Source organism: Sprattus sprattus, assembly GCF_963457725.1.
Source record: "Sprattus sprattus genome assembly, chromosome: 12".
Taxonomy (NCBI): Eukaryota; Metazoa; Chordata; class Actinopteri; order Clupeiformes; family Clupeidae; genus Sprattus; species Sprattus sprattus.
The window spans coordinates 20584111-20608606 of NC_137910.1; the positions used below are offsets into that span (position 1 = coordinate 20584111).

Here is a 24496-nt window from a genome sequence, read left to right on the forward strand (position 1 = left end):
ACACAACACAGTCATAGATACTACATAAATCTGCTCATACACATTATATTCTTTCTAGGAAACAATAAATAATATAGAAATACATAAATTAAAGGCAGATCAAAACAACATGGATGCTAATTGATATACCTTTTATAACCAAAGTGTATGATGTGACCATGTGTTACAATGGTCCACTATATATAATCCTATCAGTGTGAAGGAGGATAATGAACATCAGGGATCAAGGTGCCCCGTCCTCTGAACAACAGTAACCGATTATTATTTAAGTTTCGTGCAACACAACCAGGCAAGACCAGATACTCTCGTGTCCAAGCACGACAAACAAAACTACAAAGCTGGACTGAAGTCTCTCGTCAATGTGGACAAGCATATAAAATATAACAGGCTCTGTCCAATCTGAGAATGTGTGAGCAGGTATCTGCAAGTATCTTTGTTGTCATAATAATAGCTTTCAATAGCGATGCCACACTACTAGCTTTGCATCTTTCGAATGAAAAAATACTTTATCTTGTTATTTTTTACAGTACAGTTAGAGAAAGTAGGGAAGAAAGGCATTTTTGTTGCCTCTTTAAGTCAGCAGCTTGAATGAAGATGTGAGAAATGAACCAGTGTTGACACGGGCAGGCTGTTACGGGCAGGGGGTTTAAAATGTCATTCTTGCAGTCAAATGCCTGCCTGTCAAACTATCCAGTGAGGTGGAACTGACATGTTTCCCATCAGGGAGAAAAACGCTGTATCTGTTGTGACACATGACGGACATCCAGGGTCAAGGAACTTCAGAGGAATCAGAGTTCGAACTTCCTCTTGTAACCACAGGCGTTCTTTAATGGATCAAATGTACAATGAAACTAATTAAGTTTAATGGCTCAAATTTACAATGAAACTTAGGAAGTTTAATGGATCAAATTAACAATTCTTTCTTAAACTACTACTAATGTTCTATGGCAATCTTTTGAAGCCACAGTGAGCCAAATAACGCATAACTACGTGAAACTAATCTTGATGGCATCACATGCTTCTTCTGAGTTGGTGCTTTGTATAAGGTAAAGTGAAGCCTTTTCATAGTTATAGTGCAAGAGCCCACAAGTTGTAACTGTGTGAGTGAATATGAGGGAATACTAAACTGCATGGAATCCCTTGGCCCCGGGAAGTCCTGGGTTGCTTCCTTTGGCAGCACACAATATGATTAGTAAGTTGAATATTTGAAAAAGGTCCTGTTCCTATTGAGAAACAACGAGGTTGAGGCAGATGATTGATTTTTAAAGAGAAGAGCTGCCAGTTCAGGAAAGAAAATAAGCAATAGTTATTCCCTAAATGAAAAAAAAAGAACAGTTGAACACATTGCAGTTTAGTCAAGCCAGTGACCTTAAGGCCGGATCAATCTGTGGATTATCGGGGAGCGTAGAAAAAATGAAGCGAGGGATTAGTTCTAATAGGCACCACCACAATAGGGATTCCCATTGCTAACACACTGAGGGCGTGAATCACTTGAAATCACAAAGTTGACATTTCTAAAACTTCTGCAGCTTTACTGTACGTATAGTATCCTGCAGATTTACCCTGTCTAAAGTCCTACATCTCAACTCCAGTTACTATCTACAGTAATATTTAAGAAAGTCGGAAGTAATCATCAATGCAAATGGTGTGACATCAACTCTTTATCTGTGTTCTAGCCAAATAATTACGTACCACCAGTTAATGATAAGTATACCATCCTTGCTTGAAGGAGACCTGTGATGTAATTCAAAATACTTGATTGATGCCACAAAAATACAACTATGTTTGACCTCATTTCTCACAGTAGAAGAGTCTATTTCAGATCATCTTAAAATCAGAAACAGTAACCCCTTAAGTATTGATTACTGTAAGTGACACTATGCTTGTGTTTCGCCTGTACCACAGGGGGCTGGGGACACACTGAAACTTCTAAACTCATCTAAAGTATAGCAGCCATTTTAACCTTAAGGAACTAACTTTGGCGAAAACCACAATTCAAACCGTACAGGGGAATATATAAATGCGTACGGTGTGTACCATGCAACTGAAAAACTCACACTTCCTATAATATGACTGACAGAACAATAACTCTGAAGCTGCATTATTCTAAAAGATTTCATTTAGTACATTTATTACACTAAAAATCAAAAATACCTCTTCAATCGACATCAGCAAGAGTGCAAATGCAATGAAAAGCTGTACTCTCCCTCTTGTTACCTTTTCTCCACACACACACACACACACACTTCTACATTATGTATGGTATTTTCAGTTTTAAAAACAATGTGCACTTAATGTACATATAAAGACAGAGTGGATCCACATATCTTAGGCCTAGTTAACTGAAACTTAACATACATCCATCAAAAAAAATGAACAGTGAATCGCACACTGGGAGGAAAGAAGGATGGATCTAAAGCACACTGACCTACTTACAGATCGAATTGGAGCTTTAGTCCAATCAGGAATGAAGAAATATGCAGATCCACACTCACTCACTCAAGGACAGATGTTGTAGATAGAGAGAGAGTGAGATGGTTGAGGAGGGGGGAGAGGAGAGGAGCAGGGTGGGAGGAGTGGAGGATGAGGATTTTCACTTTACTTGTTTCGGGGGACGCCATAGTGGAGCAGATGACCGGTGGGCCGGTGCGACGGCTGAGTTTCTGATTGGCAAGGCTGGCGCTCTGGGCCTGCATGGCCGTGCCCATGGACACCATTGTCCCGTCCGAGGGCACCACCTGTCCGGGCTTACGCATGGCCTGCGGGCTGTGGTGGGGGCTGTGCATGGGTGGGAGTGGCACCAGGCTGCGATCGCGCTTCATCAACTCCATGGGCACGGTGTAGTTGGTGGAGTAGGCCTTAGGTGCCTGCTGGGGTGGTTGGGGTGTCATGGCCAGATGCTGGGGCACGGCGGGCATGTGCTGAGGCATGGCCTGGATCTGCTGGATCTGTGGCGGCCCGGGCAACGCTTGCATTTGGTGTGACATGCCTGACATTTGGTGCGGCAGAGCTGCCATGTGTTGGGCCATGTGCAAGGATTGCTGTGAGGAGTAGGCCGACATGGGGCGAGGCTGGACCGGCACCATGGCTCCACTGTAAGCTCCTGGGGTCCTTGGCCCTGGTGGGTACCCTCCGGTAGTCTCTAGGAGATGCTGGGATGGGGCGCTGCTGGGCCTCCTACTTATCACCTCCCCCAACCTGGGAGAGAGGGTCTGCATGGGAGTGGGTGGGGCGGTCAGCATCTGGGACTCCATGCCCACCCCAATGCCCAGGCTCATGTTGTGGTGAGGCTGGTACACATCGCTGCGGTGGCTGAAGCTGTTGGAGCGGCCCCGTGATGGTGGCATTGCCCCCAGGTGGTGGGGGTTGTGCTGGGGGTTGGGCTGCGGGGCCTCGGTGGGCCGCTTGCAGCTCAGAGCCACCCGGGACAGCACCCGGGCCTGCCCAAGGTTGGGCGCCACCGAGCGGACGTCGTTCTCCTCCATCACAGCCAGCATGCCCGCACTGTCGAAGCCCTGCTGGAGCAGAGATGTTATGGTGCTCTCCGACACGCCATCGTTGCGGAGTAGGGCTAGGAACTCTGGGTCGGCCATCCTTTTAGGGTCTGCTGGAGGGGCTTGAGCCACAGGGGTTGGCGGTACAGTCGGAGCTGGTGGAGGAGGAAGAGACATGGGGTGAGCAGCTAGTACCGAGCTCTGAGGCACCATGGAGGCAGCACTGGGGTCGTAGATGGAGTTCACAGGGGGCGCCACTGGCTGGACCTGCTGGGGGACTGGTGCCATTTGCTGCACTGGTGCCATCTGCTGCACTGCTGGCTGCATTGGCTGAGGTGCTGGCTGGACTGGCTGCATCTGCATCGGCATCTGCGGCTGCATCTGCGTTTGCACTGGTGGCACTGGCTGCATTTGCGGTTGCTGCATAGGGAGCTGCTGCATTGGCTGCTGGACTTGCTGCATTGGTGGCGCCACCTGCTGCGGGACTTGCTGCATGGGAGACTGGATCTGCTGCGGAAGCTGTTGCATGGATGGCTGCATCTGCTGCGGAAGCTGTTGCATGGATGGCTGCATCTGCTGCGGGACCTGCTGTAGGACCTGCTGTGCTGGTTGCATCTGCTGCTGCAGTTGTGCTGCTGGTTGCATCTGCTGCTGCAGTTGCTGAGCCTGCTGCATCTGCTGCAGTTGCACTGCCTGCATCTGCTGCTGTAACTGCTGGGTTAGCTGCATTTGTTGCTGCATGGGGCTGTAGGGCGTGGGGCTCTCCTGTCGTACCACCATCCCACGTGACCCCCCATTTACATCGATACCCTGGGAAGCAGGGTCCACAACCAGACAAGTGGCAGCAGGTTGGCGGGGGTCCACAATTCTGTTGACATCAGTGTAGGCATTTCGTCCTGCATGTGTAGGCGGTTCTGATCCATACCTTGGGGACGAAGGTTCTGTAGCGTAACGGACCGGAGATGGCGATGGCTCGCGACTGGGCATCATCTTCGGGCCAGGGGTGTTTGGTGGAGGAGGAGCAGACACGGATGGCTCACGGTACCTAAGTCCCATCTCATGTGCGGAGGGGGGGGCTGCAGAAGGCGGACCCCCAGTCATGCCCGTGTTCATCCCATAGTGCGAGGCGGACCGGTTCAGTGGGTGAGGCTGTGTCTGCTCTCCACCCCGAAAAAACGCACGGGGGTCATCCAGCTGGCGGGGCGTCAGCGCCGGGTCCTGTGGGTAGTAATCCTGGGGAGGCAGAGTCCCGCGGTTGGCAACAGGGGGCCGCTCGTAGTGGCTGTTCAACTCCGGCACAGAGCACTTCCTCATTGCTCGTGGGTCCTGCCGATCCATTAAACCCTGACTGTAGAGTGACTCCTGGTAGGAGTACGGGTCTCGTTTCAGATCCAAGTCAGGGGGATGCACTCCAGACGGGGGCTCATACCAGCCCTGGCCCCCCGCTGCCTCGCTACCGTAGCTGACTGAGTTGCGTCGCACGGAGAGGCGGCCCTGCTGCTGCTCGTACATGCTCTCTGGCCCCCACTGACACTCCGGACCCCCCAGGGTGTCCCAGCTGTGGGAGCGGCCGATGGGTAGCTGCTTACTGGAGACCAGCATTTGAAAACAGAGACGCTCACGGCGCAGGCCAGAAAATGAGCTTGGCAGCCACCTGGGCTTCTTTTGCTTTCACGTCTTCAGTTACCAAGTTACGTCAGAAGGGAAGATGAAGAGGAAGTGGAGCGTAGAGAAAAAGGAAGGGAATAAAAAGAACGAATGAAAAAAAGGGAGGGATCGTTTTTCACCTGATATCCAGACGGAATTTTCCCTCTATCTTCTCTTCAGGTCTCCCCCTCTCTGTCTCTCTTCGCCTCTCTCTCTCTCTTACTTTCCCGAGGTCACACTATCAGATGGCTTCCTCCTGGCAGTGGTTCTGTGAATAATTTATCTCGCTGAAAATATTGTTGATCAGTGCTCGCGATGAGGAGGAGAAAGAAGACACCTTTCTCTCTTTCCCTCAGGCATACACACACTCAGAAGGCAGTCAGAAAGTGTGGACCCATGTCTCCATGGCAGCAGTGCCGGGAAAACGGGCTCAATCACACAGGACGGGACAGGATGGGAGGAGAGAGAAAAAAGAGAGAGAGGGCGAGAGAAAGAGACAGTTGGGAGAGGATTGGTGCAGGGTAGGGGCTTGGGTTAATCCCGCAGATCTGATCCGGCCCCACTCTGGACATTTTACTCACTCTGGCAATCGCAGAGGGATTACCAACAAAATAAAACCTGCTTAAAGTCCACGTCCTTCTCTCCTCTTGTGACATCACATATAGACACACACACAAACATACACACACACACACACGTCTCACAGGAGTGCCCCATTCATTTTGGGGGAGGGTACATTTTGCGGATAAGGGGCTTACCTGGGCCGCAACAGTGTGTGGTCAGTCCGTCCTCTGAGGCATCGAATGGGCGAGTTTTGCAGCGCCTGTAGGAGGGGTAGGGAGACAGCCAGTGAAACTAATACAGCAGTATTACGGCGTGCTGCGCTGTCAGGAAACATCAAATCCACACTGATTGCACATTAATCCGTTGCAAAGGCCACAAGAGAAGAGCCCATTTCACTATGTGAACACTACTGCATAATTGCACGCACATTCGAACACACACAAACACTTGGAGTATCACTTTTCTAGTAATAATGGGAAAGTAGTGCTTTAGTATCACTAGGATGTCTGTATAACTACTTAGAATTTTATGTCAAAAAACAATGCCTTGGGTATGACCCTATTGAAGTGTAAGCAATGTCATAATCCGTAAAGAATAATCTAGAACTAAAAGTACAAAACCAAACACACTTAAATAAATGAAAGCGATGTGTTCCATTCTTTGGTTATTATGATAGTTGCAGAGCTTCAAACCTTATATTACCAAAAAGAGCTTCAACTTGACCATATTCCTGGCACTAGAGAAAAAATGGGAGAACAAATATACTGGCATAACCGATTTTTTTTTACAGAAGGATAGTTTCATTATTTCTACTTGCAAAACTTGTATGAATGCCTGATATGCCACATATATTCACAGTCTACCGGAACTGCAGAGTAATTTATTAATGAACGACAGCTGTTGCCCCTTTGTCTCTGCACACCGCACTGTAACTCTGCCATGACACAGGAGTTCTCGAATGACTAACCCACCTTGTCACTAGCCTCATGATCTAATAAACACACACACAACACACACACACACACACACACACACAAACTTACACACAGACTCTCTTACACAATTATTGACAGGCATACAATAATCATGTGCATGGTGTTCATACCAGATCACGTTTCAGATCATATGGATATGCCTAACAATACATTAGAGGCTATTCCTTTGTGATGTACACCTCTGAAGAAGACAACAGTTTTGCGAGTCTGGCAAATTCCCATTCCCATTCGTTTTGGTTAATTTATGTATTTATTGAGAAAAAAGTTAAGAAAAAGGTATACATGTGAAATTATCTTGTTTCTGACATTTAATCCTTAAACCCAACCCTTGCTTCTTGAAAACACCCCATCAACAGATTTTGGTGCGTGGTTAGAAACTACTACTACTGCTACAGTATACATAATTCTGTTTTTATTAGTGTATAATCACCTGTTATTATGAATCGCTGTGTTTTCGTTATCTTAGAATGACCCCTTCATATCTACAGTACATAGTGAGAGGATCCTCTTCCACAGAGTCCATCATGTCCCGCCACCATATTTCTAGTGGCCCAGAATGGACAAACCATAACACTGGAGGGCCTTTCGAGAGGGCCTTTCGTGTTTTTATAGCAACAGATGGCTACTGTAAGTTATCCTACACGTTTGGAAACGGAGGGGTGAGAGAGGGGTATTCAGTTGGTTGTAATCTGCAACCTCGCCGCTAGATGGGACTACATTCTACACTATGCCCCTTTTAGCGCTGATTAGCCTGCTAGCTCATGTCAGCTGATTACTTACCAGTATGTTAACCATAACTTATAATGCAAATTTAAAAACACGGTAACATGATGTGGCCGTGTCACAGCATGGGCACAAGACAACACAAGGAATAAAATTATGTTTTTCTTACATCGATTACAATCACAAAACGGGCCTACATCACTATACCACTATGCTGTGAGCACAATGTTTTGAGGCAGTCTTAGCTGGGTCACATAATTATTACCTCTGCCAAGGAGGTTATGTTTTCGCCCCTGTATGTTTGTTTGTTTGTTAGCAGGATTACGCAGAAACGCATGGACCGATTTCCATCAAACTTTGTGGGGAGATTGGTTAATATAATGGCAATAATTGATTAGATTTTCAGATGTCAAGGTCAAAGGTCAAGGTCACAAGGCGGAGGTTTGCATTCTCTGAATGCTCCCATTCTTGTTACACATAGAATTGCAGCATATGGCTAAATCAATACCACAGACACTTCAACACTTCCATCTGCAGTTTTTGGTATTATTCTACTTTAATAAGAATATGATGTGAACCCAAACGTGTCGCCACCCATGGAAAGGCTACAGTATTGCATCATTGCACAACAGGACTATGTTAATGTATTAATATCCCATTGTTAAACTCCATTACATCATTCTTTGGAAGGAACTATTTATAAGTGCCTCCTTTATTGAATGGTACATTTACATTTCTTTTATGGAAAACCCTACTATGTTGAGGGGTTAAGTCTTTTTATGATCTGGCTTGCTGTAGCAGATGGCAGTACATTAACAGATTAATGTTACTCTCCAAGGAAAGGGTTTCGTAAGAAAGAAAGAAAGAAAAATTGTTCCAGTAAATTGCACAACATTTAGGCATGTTCAGCCTCTGGAACATCTTTACACACTGTTGTTGGCCCTTGGCTGTTGCCATGCTTACCCAGCCTCTTCACTCCCCTATTAAACAACAGAAGTCTTGGCCTCCGTGATATATACACTCCGGGCCAGAACCCGTTACATTTTCTTGGGGGTACAGGGGGCATGACGTCTAATAAATAAAACTATATTAAGAGTCATATTTGAGTAAAATCTTGTGATATTACTCTACCATGTCAGTCTACATGCCTCTTTGGCTTCTGCCGCTGTCTTTGCCGGTTCCATATCCTTCAGCTGGTCAACAATGCACGATTTGTATTTACGACGGTGGTGTGAAACAGAGCTACGGTCTGCAACTTTAGGGGGAGTTCAGTAGAGATAAATACCAATTCTTCCGGATTGGGGCTAAATAAGGAGGTAAGAGAAAGATAAAAAAAAAAAAAAGCATGAGAAGAAAACGCTTGTTTAAAAAAAAATATATATATTATTATTATTTTTTAAGATTTATTTTTGGGCTTTTATGCCTTTAATCTGGTTGGAGAGTATAGAAAGACAGAAAGCGAGCTGGAGAGATTGGGAGAGGGTTTTGGAAATGACCACGAGCCTGACTCGAACCTGGGTCTCTATTAGGAATTATTTCAATTCAATCCTATGTAAACATACAGTAGCACCTCTAAAGCTTTGATTCCTGTGTACTTCACAAGATGTTTTCCAACATCCATCATGGACCTCTTTGAAGAGCTGGTATTAGCTGAGGTGAAGGAATGAGTCCATATGCCAGTACAAGCATTATCCCAAATGGGCTGCCTAGCTAATGTATCCAGACAGTATATAAGCAAACTTTGGATTTCTTAAACAACTTCATGTTACTAAGTCAGTGGTTAGTGGAGTCATTAAAGTTCTAAGACTTCTATCAACTCACTTAAAAACATCTTTAGCAGAGAAGAAATGTGGGTCAATGGATACCCAAGCACAAGAAAGGGCATCAATCAAGGCAGTGATATCCCCTATTATCCAAGGACAGTCTTTTGTGGGAATGCTTACAGACGTACATGTGTGGCACTCTCTTCTTCCTTATCCTCTGATTGCTTTATACATGGACCACATTCGTAGAAGACTGATAGTAATGAGATCAACTGGATGTCACTAGACTTAACAACTAAGGGATATGTGACTACCCACATACAACCTGTCATCCACACACACTCACCAACACACCTATGGCAAAAACACTATGCTCCGATGTGCCCCTATCCCCCCACACCCCAAACAAACTATATAAAAAACTAAATATGGAATTCCCCTTTCAATGTTATCTTCCAAATGGGCAGTATCCACCATTGCAAATAACTCCTCTTGGCCACTTCACAAAACATTAACTGCAGGCTTCCTCATTTCCCCCACTGCAGATGTCTATATTATTGCCAAATAAATAAAAATAAATGACGCAAGTTTAAATCTCAGCGAAAGTCTTGCAAACATGTCTTGTGGGAAAACGTAGCTGTGCAACAGTGTAGCTGAAATCGTCAGTGTGATCTGCATAGATTAATCAGTCATAGGGGGAGAGGGCAATTACAGAATAACCAATAAATACGAGAGGGGAAAGCTAGATTTTGTAGTTCTATTTGAAACATTACAAAAGTTACAAATAACTGCAGATGGATATGTTTAGTCCGGAAGAATGAGCCAACGGCCCCAAAGCTGCACACACTGTCTCTAGTAATCCAAGTTGTGCAATCGTTATTTTGTTTCAGACTCAAACCAGATGTTCGAATTGTATTACTTCTGGGGAAACTATTTGAGGAACATTTACTTAATTATGTTAGTTATAGATTCCACAAGGCAAGCTTTATCCCAAATATTATGGCCTACTAATGGACATTAGTTTCCATACCTTTTTCCATCATCCATGCAGTGTCCTGAAAACGCAACACGTAGGGATTTATCTGTAGATTGCAGTCAAACTAAATTTGATTTATACCATATGTTCCTTAAACATCTTCAGCCTAATTTCCTTCCTCTGGACAAAGCAGTTTGTTGAACTGACCTCTTCTTGCCAGATTAAAAGCTCAGGGCTACATACAATTTTGATCCCAGATTTTTTACCATCAACAAAGACAAAGGGTGGATGAAGCCCATATGTTATCAGTGGATTTGAGCCAATAGACTCTGACAACGCACAAGACACTCCCCAATGTGCACCTCCAGACAGTATATAAGCAAGATCGATAGCTGTTATCTCCAGAAAGAGTCTCACAATATTTTGCTAGAGCACTTCAGCATGGCGGCTTCTGTATTCATGATGGTCTTTATAGTTACCCACTTTATAACATCTTTTGCAGAGAAGCAAGGTAAGCTGTTAAATGTGATTAACAATTTCAATATCAAAGACCATTCTTTCAATTCAAGTAACTATAAGAGATTTAATATGTGTTTTATTGATGATTTTATTTTCAACAGATCTCTCAGGACAAATGTTCACCTTCCCTGTGGAGTCTGATACAGCTCATGTGATCTTGGCTCCCAAACAGAGCAAGAGCCTGACTGCAGTGACCGTGTGTCTGCGCTTCTTCTCAGACCTAACAAGAGCTCAGAGTCTCTTCTCTTTCGCCACTCCTGCCAATGAAAATGCTTTCCTCCTTTTCAAAGGGGCGAACAATGTGTATGAAGTAGATCAAGGTGGTGAAAACGTTGTGCTCTTTTGGGGGTTAGAGGACAAGCGCAACGTATGGAATTCTGTCTGTGTTTCTTGGAATTCCCAAACTGGTATCGCCCAGGTTTGGGTTAATGGGAAAGCAAGCACGAGAAAAGGGCTTCGTCGCGGTGGTGAAATCTCTGGAATGCCCAGTATTATCCTGGGTCAAGATCAGGACAATTACGGGGGGAAATTTGACAAAGGACAGTCTTTTGTGGGAATGATTACTGATGTGCACATGTGGGATTCAGTTATTTCTTATCCTGAGATTGCTTTATACATGAACCGCATTCCAATGACGACTCATGGCAATGTGATCAACTGGAGATCACTAGACTTCACAACTAAGGGGTATGTGATTGTAGAGGAACAGGTAAACTAGATGCCTGCTTTTTCACAGTAAGCCTGAACCACGATGCACTCAATTAACCTAATCTTGGAAATTCAAGGCAAACTGTAATGTCTTTGTTGCAATGTTGTAATCGGCTTCTTATAGATATTTTAGTATGGAATCGAAAACAGGATATCATACTGTCCATGTCTGCATGGACCCCGTTCCATTTTCACAAATAGAGCATAATGTCAACACAGAAACCTCTCAAAGCTTTCACTTCTGGAGTGATGGACCAGTCATTGACAAATATCCTGAGCTGTATAAAGTCTTCAAAAAATATCCAGACCTGTATTTGTACCATATTTTAATAAAAACATTGGTGGTGGTGTTTATAATCAACAAAAAATAAAGTGGAAAATCTAGATTTGTCTGAATGTCTTAAAAGGGTATCTGTTTTCCTGTCAGGGGAAACACCATTGCTTCTAGACTGTATCAGGCTATGATATTTATATATCTGTAATAATTTGGTGGTAAATAGCAGACTGAAAATGAAGTAATCTGTCCAGATGCCATAGAAGTTATATTGTAGACACAATTATGTTCAATGACATGTATATCATTCTGTACATACCTTTGCAATCACCCATTAGCATACAGATGCGCAAATGTACATGTAACATGCATTAATACGCAACATAAAGTAACACTTGACCACAAGCAACACCCCTGAAAGCCTTGGTGTAATTCAAAAAATGCCCACACTCAGACTCAGTCACTTAAATGGTCTGTCCCTGCCCCCAGCACTCAGACACTCCTTCAAATAATTTAAGTAAGGTTGAAATCTGATAATCCAAAACACTAAGCACATATTAAGTGAACAACCATGGAGACTACAATTGCGATGAACATCTTCATACTTCTGTTTATGTATTTCACACAATCTTCAGCTGAACCCAAAGGTAAAACACTAATATTAGTATTTAATCATACTAAATCATGACATTTAAATCTTGGGACTTTAACACATTTTCAAACTGTTACAGGTCATACAGCGAATTTTCAGCTGACTTGGTATGTTTTCACAAATGTCTCACAAAGAAGGGTGACTGATTGTTGGACTAATGTATTTTTTTTCAACAGATCTCTCAGGACAAATGTTCACCTTCCCTGTGGAGTCTGATACAGCTCATGTGATCTTGGTTCCCAACCAGAGCAAGAGCCTGACTGCAGTGACCGTGTGTCTGCGCTTCTTCTCAGACCTAACAAGAGCTCAGAGTCTCTTCTCTTTCGCCACCCCAGCAGATGCAAATAGTTTCCTCCTTTACAAACAGGCAAAAAGTGTTTATGAAATAAACGAGTACGACAACATTGCATTATTTAAAGGATTGGAAGACATCCCAAATCAGTGGAATTCTGTCTGTGCCACTTGGAATTCCCAAACTGGTATGGCCTAGCTTTGGGTCAATGGGAAACCCCAAAGAGAGTATTAGTACTTTTCACAGCTCTTAAAGGCCCCCTCCAGTAAAAATCAAGTTTTTAACCTTGTTTACATGTCCATTTGGTGTTTTGTATAAGATACATGACATATTATGAGTGCATTAAACAGACAACGCCATGGCTGGTTACTTCTACGTTGGAACTGCAGTGTACCAAAGACAGCCTCAGAATTAAACAGCCTGGGTTTCATACGTCACATGGCTAAGGAAACAATTCAGTCAACTTGCAGAGTGGGTCTTTAGATATCATTAGAATAAGGCTACGGCTAAACGAGAGCCACCAGAGGGAAAGCCAGGTGTAGTTAATTTGCATATTCATAGATCTACATATACAAAATAAGGCAAAGGCGTAGAGTGACATCCAAGCCATTTTAACAGAGATGAGTTTTTTTAAGGGGTTTAATCGATGCCAGGAGACAAAATGAAAGCTCTCATCATAGGGATGGGTTGGAACACATGGGTGACATGATGAGTGACACATGACTTTACTCAAGAAAAACAAAAACACACATTCAGTGGCGGGAGCTAGGGGATAAACATGAGGATGCAGGTGTGACAAACAGTACAAGTTGGCCAAGAGATGCACTAGTTGGGATAAAAACTTTTTCAAGAACAATGGCGACATTGGAGAGCCAAGGGCAGATACCGCCCCCCAGGGCCCATGTTTAGCAACTGCAGGAAAGAGCAAGCTGGCTTTCACAGAGCAACTGTCAGAAGTGTTTTGAAACTGGGAGTCAAATTTAATAGAACAACACTCACTTTCTCTCCCCGACTACATTCACGTACAAGTCCTAATGTTTACAATACACTTTGACAATTATAACGGTTTTATTGCTAAGAAAATGTATTCTCTTAAAAAAGACAACCCACTCCTCATTACAACCAGTGCTAGTTTTATTTATGCTTAACCCCACTGGATGAGCCCAACTCTAATGCAATACGCCCAGTCAAACTGCATTTGGCATTGTCTGGATCCATTTCCAAAACTAAACTAACTAATAAACCATTTTAGACCTTTCCTCATTTGAAATATCCCCTATGACCTCAGTAACTGTTTGGGTAAGTCCCTAACTCCCTCAAAGTATAGTGGATATTATAGCATAGTGGTTCAAGTGGTCTGTTCTCTCCAAGTTGGCCTGGGTGCATTAATATTGCGCACAGATCTGACTCATTGCAGAGCTCTATCATAAGTAGTCAAGTTGAGAAAACTCTTTCGTCGAAGTCACTATAATCTTGTGGTCTGTTCTCATGCTGTTTGGTAAACCTGGGAAAAAAACACACCTCAACACAGAAGATCAGAAGTATGTATGCATTACTAGGAATTACCCAACGCATTCAGAGTAGCGTTAAACTACTCGAATTGCAGTCATTAAATGCCTCTAGGCCAATAGAGTTTGAGCACTCAAGACACTCCTTCAAATGACCTAAGCTAGCTTGAAATCTGATAATCCAAAACACTAAGCACATATTCAGTGAACAACCATGGAAACTACAATTGCGAAATATGTCCTCATACTTCTGCTTGTGTATTTGACACAATCTTCAGCTGAACACAGAGGTAAGAAACACTACATGAATGATTTTAGAATTTAATAATACTAAATCATGAAATGTAATCTGGGAACTTTTATTCACTTTAGAACTGTTACAGGTCATAGTCCGAATTTTCAGCCAACTTGGTATGTTTCCACCCATCTTTTACAAAGAAGGGTGACTGATTGTTGGACTAATGTATTTTTTTCCAACAGATCTCTCAGGACAAATGTTCACCTTCCCTGTGGAGTCTGATACAGCTCATGTGATCTTGGCTCCCAACCAGAGCAAGAGCCTGACTGCAGTGACCGTGTGTCTGCGCTTCTTCTCAGACCTAACAAGAGCTCAGAGTCTCTTCTCTTTCGCCACCCCAGCAGATCCAAATAGCTTCCTCCTTTACAAACAGGCAAAAAGTGTGTATGAAATAAACGAGTACGACAACATTGCATTATTTAAAGGATTGGAAGACATCCCAAATCAGTGGAATTCTGTCTGTGCCACTTGGAATTCCCAAACTGGTATTGCCCAGCTTTGGGTCAATGGGAAACCAAGCACAAGAAAAGGAATACGACGAGGCAGTGACATCTCTGGAATGCCCAGTATTATCCTGGGTCAAGAGCAGGACAGTTACGGGGGGACATTTGACAAAGCACAGTCTTTTGCGGGAATGATTGCAGATGTGCACATGTGGGATTCAGTTCTTCCATATCCTGAGATTGCGTTATACATGAACCGCATTCCACAGAAGACTGATGGCAATGTGATCAACTGGAGGTCACTAGACTTCACCACTAAGGGGTATGTGATTGTAGAGAACCAGGTGAACTAGACGCATTTAGAATATTTACTGAGGTTTAAATCAACTTAAACAGGGAAAAAATTAAGAAATTAAAAAAAAAAAAGAATATGAATACTGTAAGACAAATGTGCCTATGTACCTTCAAATGTATCTCACTAGACTCCACCACTAAGGGGTATGTGATTTTAGAGGACCAGGTGACTAGTGGGCATGCTTTAACCTTCCAGAAATAAAAATAGTTTGAATTCATCATAAAATGAAATTTTCATTCTGTTTGAAAAGGTGATGGTTCATTTACACATCATTAGTAAATTAGTAAAGGTTAGAACTCTGGCTCCCACAGACCTGTTATGTGCCCAAGAAGCACACAGATTAGTCCTCATTAGGCCTAACAGATACACCTGATCTCAACTGGTGTCGTGTATAAAATAAACCTGTCCAAAGAATCATACTTGGGCAAGACCAAAGAGTTGTCCAAGGACGCCAGAGATAAGATGGTAGACCTGCACAAGGCTGGAATGGGCAACAAAACCATCAGCAAGAAGCTTGGTGAGAAACAGACAATTGTTGGTGTGATAATTCCCAAATGGAAGCAACACCAAACAACTGTCAATCGCCCTCGGTCTGGGGCTCCACGCAAGATCCCACTTCATGCAGTATCGGTGATCATCCAGTGCGGATTAACCACCGAACTACACAGGGGGAGCTTGTGAATGATCTCAAGGCAGATAGGACCACAGCCAGGACATTGAAAATGCGTCCTTCAGGATTTAGAGAGGATCTGCAAAGAGGAGTGGACCAAAATCCCTCCTGAGATGTGTGTAAATGCTGACCAACTACAAGAAACGTCTGATGTCTGTGCTTGCCAACAACAGTTACTCCACCAAGTACTTAGTCATGTTTTGCTAGGAGATTAAATACTTATTTCCCACTATCAAATACAAATAAATTCATAACTGTAATAAAATGCAGTTTTCTGGATGTTTTGGTTGATTTTCTGTCTCTCACTGTTAAAATAGACCTAACAACACAATTATAGATCACGCAATTCTTTGCAAGTGGGCAAACTTGCGAAATCGGCAGGGGGTCAAATACTTATTTGCCCCACTGCAAATACAAGAGGGGAAAGCTAGAATTGTCGTTCTATCTGAAACATTACAAAGGTTACAAATAACTGCAGATGGATATATCTAGTCCAGGAGAATAAGCCAATGACACCATAGCTGCACACACAGTCTCTTTTGTAAACGAAGTTATGCAATCGCCATTTTGTTTTAGACTCAAACCAGATGTTCTAATTTTATGAGTTTCTGGGGCCTACAGTATGAGAAAACCATTTGAGGAACATCTACTTCACTATGTTAGTAATTGATTCTACAAGGCAATCTTTATCCCAAATATTATGGATTACTAATGGACATCAGTTTCCGTACCATTTGCCATCAGTGGATTTGAGCCAATACACTCAGAGAACTCACTGGATACAACGTGCACCTCCAGACAGTATATAAACAATATCGATAGCTGTTATCTCCAGAAAAAGTCAAGGCAATATTTTGCTCCAGTACTTAAGCATGGCAGTTTCTGTATTCATGAGGGTCTTTATAGTTACTCACTTTATAACATATTTGGCAGAGAAGCCAGGTAAGCTATTAATGTTATTTACCATTTTATTTTCAAAGACCATTCTTTGAATCCATGTTTTTATTAGAGATTAAATATGTGTATTGCTGAATGTATATTTCTTAACAGATCTCTCTGGCAAAATGTTCACCTTCCCTGTGAAGTCTGATACAGCTCAAGTGAGCTTAGTTCCCAACCAGAGCAAGAGGCTGACTGCAGTGACCGTGTGTCTGCGCTTCTTCTCAGACCTAGAGATCAGAGTCTCTTCTCTTTTGCCACCCCCGTCTATGACAATGCTTTCCTACTTTACAAATCGGGGAACAATGAGTATAGTTTATATATAGGTGTTGAACATGTAATCTTTTGGGGGTTAGAGTACAACTGCAACAAGTGGAATTCTATCTGTGCCACTTGGAATTCCCAAACTGGTATTGCCCAACTTTGGCTTAATGGGAAACCAAGCACGAGAAAAGGGCTTGATCAAGGCAGTGACATCTCTGGAAATCCCAGTATTATCCTTTGTCAAGATCAGGACAGTTACGAGGGGACATTTAACAAATTAAAGTCTTTAGTGGGAATGATTACAGATGTGGGATTCACTTCTTCCATATCCTGAGATTGCATTATCATGAACCGCACTCCACAGAAGACTGATGGCAATGTGATCAACTGGAGGTCACTAGACTTCACCACTCAGGGGTATGTGATTGTAGAGGAACAGGTGACCATTGGGGTTGCATGAACCTATATGAAAATAGTTTGAATTCATCATAAAATAAAATGTTCATTCTGTTTGAAAAGGTTCATTTTCACATCATTAGTAAGTTAGTAAAGTTATTAGTGTAGCCCTGCTGAAATATCATCTGTATGATTTTAATCGTGCATCTGCTTTGACACTTTGAGTTATCCAGCATCTCTGATCCTGATATCTGTTCACATGAAATAATGTAGTCATTTGTGACGCTTTATTATAGACTTTTTACTTAATGCTGTATTTCAGAGTAGTTATTATTTTTATGTAAAGCAAAGGTAGACAAAAAGAACAAAAATACACTTAAGCTTTTTGTAATCTCATAATTGCTTATGCAGAAGAAGTAGACATTTCCTATTTCTTATCACATCAATATAGCCATATAACAACATCCACCATTAAAGACCCCCTCCAGTAATTTTTAACCTTGTTAAACACTAAAAATGTGACACTTTTTATAGGCAACTCGTTTTGGTACCATCCCCAAATAAATTTGAATAGCATATGGTCATGTAAAGGACATATAAACACCTGTCTTACCCACTAGCCATCCAGGATATGCCTTATGCAGTTCTGTGTTCTAGGCTGGAGCATAAATGGAAGAAACGCTTTCACAGCATGACATTGCCAGCAAAAAGACACCAGTCAGTGTGTTGGCAAGCCCCTATCAGCGTCAACTGGACTGTTGGCGGTGTTTGCATGCCTTTTAGGTAGTTACCTTGCTAGTTATGGAACAGAACTCCTTATGTGTCAATATGGTGTTATTTATATGACATACGTCACTTAATGAGTGAATTAAACAGACAACGCCATGGCTGATTACTTCTACATTAGAACTGCAGTGTACCAAAGACAGTCTCAGAATTAAACAGCCTGGGTTTCATATGTCACATGGCTAATGAAAGAATTCAGTCAACTTGCAGAGTGTATCTTTAGATATCATTAGCATAAGGCTACAGATAAACGAGACACCAGAGGGAAAGCCAGGTGTAGTTAATTTGCATATTCATAGGTCCCCAAATACTAAATGAGGCAAAGGTGTAGTTACATCCAGGCCATTTAAACAGAGATTCGTTCTTAGGGGTTTAATCAATGACAGGAGATGGAATTAAAGCTCTTATCATAGGTATGGGCTAAAACATGTGCAGAGATAACAGACAACTCAGATGAGTGACACATGACTTTTACTGAAGAAAAACAAACACACACTCAGTATGGACATGAGGACGCAGGGTGATCAACAGTACAAATTGGCAAAGAGATGCACTAGTTGGGACAAAAACATTTTCAAGAACAACCAACAATGGCTAGAAAGCAATTGAGTGGGGAGTGGGCAGTGGGGCAGAGGACTAATTGATGTAAGAAACAAAAATAGCAAGGAGCAGAAGTGAGCATTGCGGTCAATGTTTGCCAGAGCGCCAATGTCCTTAAATTGAGGGCCAATGCTGCCCTCCAGGGCCAATGTTTAGCAACTGCATGAAAGAGCAAGCTGGCTTTCACAGAGCAACTTTCAGAAGCGTACCATACCACATCTTTAATTCCAATACAAGTGGATCTGTGATGTTCTCTGAAAAACGGAAAAGGTGTTGCAGTTGTATGCAAACAACTATAATACTGTAAAAGTACGAACTTCATTGACAAAGGAGAAAATTAATAACTTGAGGTTTGTCTGGTGAACAGCCTGCAGTTGTTTCCAAATGACAGTTATTAAGAATATATGACAGCTAAAGAAATGAATGGTTTTAACACAAAAAGTAGTAACCTTTTTACGATTCATTCCAGTTTAATTAATATCTCTGATGTAGTTTATGCAAGTAAATAAGCAAAAAAGCTCCAAGAAAATTGATAGATTACGAGTGTGCATACATGTGAATACGTGAAAGGCTAAACTAAACCAAGGGCATCAAAATATCTTTTTCCTTTCAGAGTGGCTTCTCCATCATTGTAACTGACTTATATATTGGCTTAAGGTGAAATGAAAAATTATCCTTAAAGATTTATATTTTCATGGACCAAACCATGCCTTTACTTTCAGTTTCTTGATGACACTTTCAGGTTCGCAAACATCTTGGAGCACATTTCTCTCTCTTTCCCCAAGCAGTCACTGTAGGACCTGTAAGGGTTTTAAAATATTTTAAGATTTTAAAAGGTGAGCCGAGGGAGCAGATGAAAAACATCACATATTCACACAACATTACACTAAACAGGCGAAATGAGGCAAAATGTTAGATATATGGATTATGACGTTCAAAAATGATTTATAATTTGGTTGAAGCAAACTTAATCCCATCTTGGTGACATACATTTGCTTATAGCCAAATACAAATATTTCTTTGAAAAGCTGTTTGTTATTTAGTTAAGTCGGTGCTGTAGCCTACTAGTTTCAAGGCAGCACTGAATCAGTAATAATTCAACCAGCCTTGCATCCTGAGGGCAAGGATTGAAGTGTAAAGCAACAGGAGAACAATCCCCTGGCAAACACCTTTACAGAACTAAAACATGACATTTCATCCGAAATGGTAAGCAAACTAAAAGGAGCCTGTTTGATTAAAAACTAACTCAGCCCTTGATGTGGGTGCATGCAGACTATCTACCATATTGATGTACAAAAAAAGATGAAAACTCACTCTTGAAGTTTCATCAGTAGCTGGTTGATGTCCTTGTTGAATGGCATTTTTAGCTGTGCCTTTGTAAGGCAATCTGCAGCCTTTTCATAATCTCCCAGCTCAAGACAAGCCTAAGGAATTAAGTAGGTGAAAATGCAAAAAAAAAATCCTTCTCACACGGCCTCACTTGATTGATGCACATCTACCGACATGGAACGGGATAAGGCTCACAAGTAGCAACATACACTTTATGGACAAAAGTATTTGGCCACACCTGTGGAGGGAGGGAGGGATAATGGTATGGGGCTGTTTTTCAGGGTTTGGGCTAGGCCCCTTATTTCCAGTGAAGGGCCATCTTAATGCTTCAGCATTGCAAAACATTTTGGACAATGCTATGCTTCCCACTATGTGGCAAGAGTTTGGGGAAGGCCCTTTTTCTATTCCAACATGACTGTGCCCCAGTGAACAAAGCAAAGACTATAAAGACATGGGTTGATGAGTTGGTGTGAAACGTCATCATAAGGGGTGAAGGCTCACAAGTAGCAACATACGTAGCATTGAGACCTACTATGCGCAAAAGAGGCATCGACATTATCAAGTAAATTTAACCCACAACCTGCACCCCAACTGAAACAGCACCTTTGAGCGCAGAACCCTAGATCTAGATTTAAACACAATGCTGAAGAATACAGTGGATCAGGCCACTTCACAGTCCATGCTTAACACACAATATTAGCTAAGGTTAAAGGTGAAGGTCGTGATTCTACATTTCTAATCTAATAGACTTTTTGTCAAATTCAGTCAACTGCTCCTCGCGGTCTTCCAACTGTTTGTTTTAGCGGTCCACTTGAACCGAGCCATACACTATTCCAGCCAATAAAAATATTGCTTCAGAAGCATTGAAGAGAGGGGTGTATTTGACAGACTATTTAAATAAAATAGCAAACATCTTTTCGGCCAGATTCACAGATCAGCCCTTTAAACATGGCGAGGCCCCTTTTCTACGCTTAACACACAATTTCAGCTGAGGTTAAGGTTCACATTTCCCCTGATGATGTCAGTAGAACTCAGGCAGCTAACCTGGCCACAGCGGTAGAGTGCTTTGGCATTGTTGGGGTCCATTTCCAAAACCCTCTGCCCATACTTCAAGGTCGAGGTGGGCCTCTCCAGACGAAAGTAGGTCAGCGACAGATTGAGCAGGATGGGCACCTGTGCAGCCTCCACACTCCTCTGGTCTTCTTGACTCTGTGCCTCATGGTTCTGAAGGAGTGTGATGCCCTGGTGCACCAGTCAACAACAAATCAGCAATGCACTAAACTCCCTGAACACAACTTTACTAATCATTCTACAAAAATCCTGTGGTCAGTTTTGTGTGTGTGTGTGTGGGGGGGGGGGGGGGGGCCTGGACTGTATATAGCACAATTGTATTGTTTTGGCACTAACTAAATTGAATTAAATGACATTCAATTGTGGTATCTTATTGTAAATAGCATGATTATGAATCTTATCTTTTGCAGAGGAAACATATGCTTTTTTAACACACTGTTAGTGTACTGTATGTGTAAATGTAAGAGAGGCAAGCTAGGCAGAACTGTGAGGTAAGCAGCACCTCGGCTGAAAACAAAATCAACAAACTGACTTTTGATTCTGGCAGCAATCTCGTATTTCTGATACCTGTTTGTAGCGGTCTTTGGCGTCCTCATAGCGACTCTGTCTGAAGCAGCGATTCCCAAAAAAACGCTGATTGCTGACAACTTCAAGCACTGTGGCCAAAGGGACAGTGGCCTGCTCCTCCTGGTGATGCATTTCAAAAATTCCATCAAGCATCAAAATGAATTGCATGATGTTGATGCACTGACTTGGAAAACCTCTTTAATTATAAATAACATGAAATCAAGCCACACTGCACTATACAATTTGATAAACAGGGGACAGTGGGGTAAATCAATAGTTTACTATAATCTATAATTAAATACATTTGTAACTGTATTTAACACTTTAAAAAAACATTTTACATAAATGTTATGATGTAGAGATGAGCTCAAGGCCCTTGGGCTAAAGGCAATAAAGATGCTTGACTGAAAACAATCCAGACTTTTTAAGCAGATTTAACTACAAGAGCATTTAGAAACAAAGGACTCAAAGTAATCATTATACAGTTTCCTACAGCCTTGCATCTCTTAATCACACTCAATGCAACAACATTCCTCACCGGTGACAGTGCAAAGAATTCATCAACTTTGGCTGAGTCCAAAAAGTCAATCACGTGAACCTCATAAAACACTGTGGCAGACGATGGTATCAGTGGTGGGCAGCCCATTTCCCCATAAGCATAATTGGGCTTGAAGAGGAAGTGTGCCAACTCGCCCTTCTTCATGGTCAGGAGGCCCACCTCCAGCCCCCAGAGAGTCACGTCTGAGGTAATGAGAGGAGAGAAGGGAGTAAGAGAACACACTGCAAGCACACCAAGAGAATAAATATAAATAGCAGATCTTGCTTAAGTTGCTGGTTACCGACTTAAATTAAACAACCCATACAAACATATTCATACAAAGTTAAGTCATTGTTGTGTGCATCTCCTGTGTTTGGGGTTGAGGTGAAAAACTACATAGAATAGGATGATTGAACAATCCCAGTTGTGCAGTTCAATTATATTTTTACTAGGCCTATGCTTTTTTCATGCATCAGTAATCATAAAATATTCAAGATGATTATTGAAATATATCTGCATTTTTTTCAAACGGAATAAATAGGTGTCTTTACTACAACTATCCCTTCATTATCTAAGCTGTGATGACTTACTGATTTTCAGTGACATTTAAGGAAGCGCCACTAGAAGGAGCCGTGTGTGGACAGGTCCGATTATTTCATCATAACAAATTAAAAAGCTATTAAGTCCAGCAAATCATAATACGAATCACACTGAATGAAAATAAGCCTGTTCCCAGAGTTTGCTTTGAGGGCCTAGATAACTGACTAGGTAGCTGCAATACACAAATTAACCAATGGAGAGAATGGAAATACTGATCTAAAACCAGATAGCTGCAAGTACAGTTTTCTTGAGCCACCAGCTACATGAAGGTTAAAGACTGTATGGAATACCATACAGTATACTGACTTTAGGATTTGGCCTAAAGATGTCTGGGTATGTGTACATTCAATGTCCTTGCTGGAAAAGTTGACTTGAAATGAACATTCAATTGCATAAATGAAAACTACCACATGTTTAAAATCTTCTTTTCAGTGCCATCTGCATGCGTACTAATCTGCACCCCATTGTCTGATTGACCCCAAATGTCTGCAGCCCTTCTATCTCTTACCTCTTCCTAGTTTCATCATTCTAGGATGTTTCAATTTCTTGGTGGTCTCAAAAGGGTCATCGCAGTATTCAAGGTATCCCGAAAGATTTACTATGAATTAGAGTTGGGGAAAACCTTTCAATGACATACAATTTAACAAATGTGAAGCCAATGTAATACTCCTGTCATTCTTAGCATTTAGTCTGCCAATGCTATCAGCAAACAAATATACTATCATTAGCCACGGCTACCTGATACCGATGCGTCCCTTGGAACAAGAGGTCCATCTCCAGGTTGAATCACCCTCTTCAAAATTCCCTCATCTCCCAAAATATCTTGCATCTGTACTGCAAGGCGTTCGAATGGCCTCTGTATGTGTGGCAAGCAAACACTCGATAACTGTTATCTAAACGTGTTACAGAAAAATCTAAAATAATCTCTATTGCTTCCATTAAACTACCAAATGTAGCTGTCAAGCTAGTAGCTCTACAAGAGTCGGTAGTCTTATCTTGGCTAACACACGTGCATGGAGGCCCGACATTCTCTCGATCATGGTATGAAGTAATAGTCATATTAAAAGTGACAATATTATAGCTCACCTGCATTGCTTCACTTGTGTGCATAGTTCAGCCGGAGTATTAGTTTAACCTGGAAACAGATTGCTATATTGAGGCAGACGTTTGACAGTCAGTCAGTCACATTTGGTAATGCCACTAGCTAACGGTAGCTGGTGTTGCAGACAACAAGTGTGATGTCGGCGACAATGATACTTTAAGACGATTCAAATTCTCGATACGTTGCTACTTGTTCTAGAAAACACAATTTTGCAAAATTGCATACGCAATAAGTAATTACACAATTATGCTTGCAGCTTTTATAGCACAGGTTAAAATGAATGCTCCGATTAAAACGGATTTCATTACGGTAATGAAGTCGATCTCTTCTCACACAAAACTGCATGAAATTAGGACAATCTATAAGTGCCAACAAGTCATACTTGCGTCAATACAAAGCTAGTCGTAATTTGCACAGCGTTTG

General features: G+C 42.2%; 4 protein-coding genes across 4 annotated transcripts in view; 2 read left to right on the forward strand and 2 right to left on the reverse strand.

Annotated features, from left to right (window-relative positions):
• LOC308373572 (uncharacterized protein) overlaps window positions 1-5096 on the reverse strand; it is a gene marked incomplete at both ends in the record, with an annotated part of 17071 nt that extends 11975 nt beyond the window's left edge. Inside the window, one exon of the mRNA XM_080849143.1 lies at window positions 2603-5096. Coding sequence (XP_080705269.1) covers window positions 2603-5096 — 2494 coding nt within the window. The remainder of the gene's footprint in view (window positions 1-2602) is intronic.
• A 5488-nt stretch (window positions 5097-10584) lies between these two features.
• On the forward strand, window positions 10585-11635 carry LOC308373655 (serum amyloid P-component-like). The gene is made up of 2 exons (XM_080849250.1): window positions 10585-10673; window positions 10783-11635. Exons 1-2 carry the CDS (start codon window positions 10604-10606, stop codon window positions 11397-11399), a joined length of 687 nt encoding a protein of 228 aa, XP_080705376.1. The 5' UTR covers window positions 10585-10603; the 3' UTR covers window positions 11400-11635.
• A 2674-nt stretch (window positions 11636-14309) lies between these two features.
• Window positions 14310-16105, forward strand: LOC308373101 (mucosal pentraxin-like). Its single transcript, XM_080848513.1, has 2 exons — window positions 14310-14405; window positions 14596-16105. Exons 1-2 carry the CDS (start codon window positions 14330-14332, stop codon window positions 15207-15209), a joined length of 690 nt encoding a protein of 229 aa, XP_080704639.1. The 5' UTR covers window positions 14310-14329; the 3' UTR covers window positions 15210-16105.
• Window positions 16106-19584: 3479 nt separating this feature from the next.
• Window positions 19585-24081, reverse strand: fkbp6 (FKBP prolyl isomerase 6; the record flags this gene model as incomplete). The annotated part of the gene is made up of 8 exons (XM_080849144.1): window positions 19585-19666; window positions 20181-20290; window positions 21240-21437; window positions 21834-21953; window positions 22372-22574; window positions 23480-23569; window positions 23710-23827; window positions 24058-24081. The coding sequence occupies 8 exons, from the start codon at window positions 24079-24081 to the stop codon at window positions 19585-19587; spliced, it is 945 nt and encodes a 314-aa protein (XP_080705270.1).
• Between the last annotated feature and the right edge of the window lie 415 nt (window positions 24082-24496).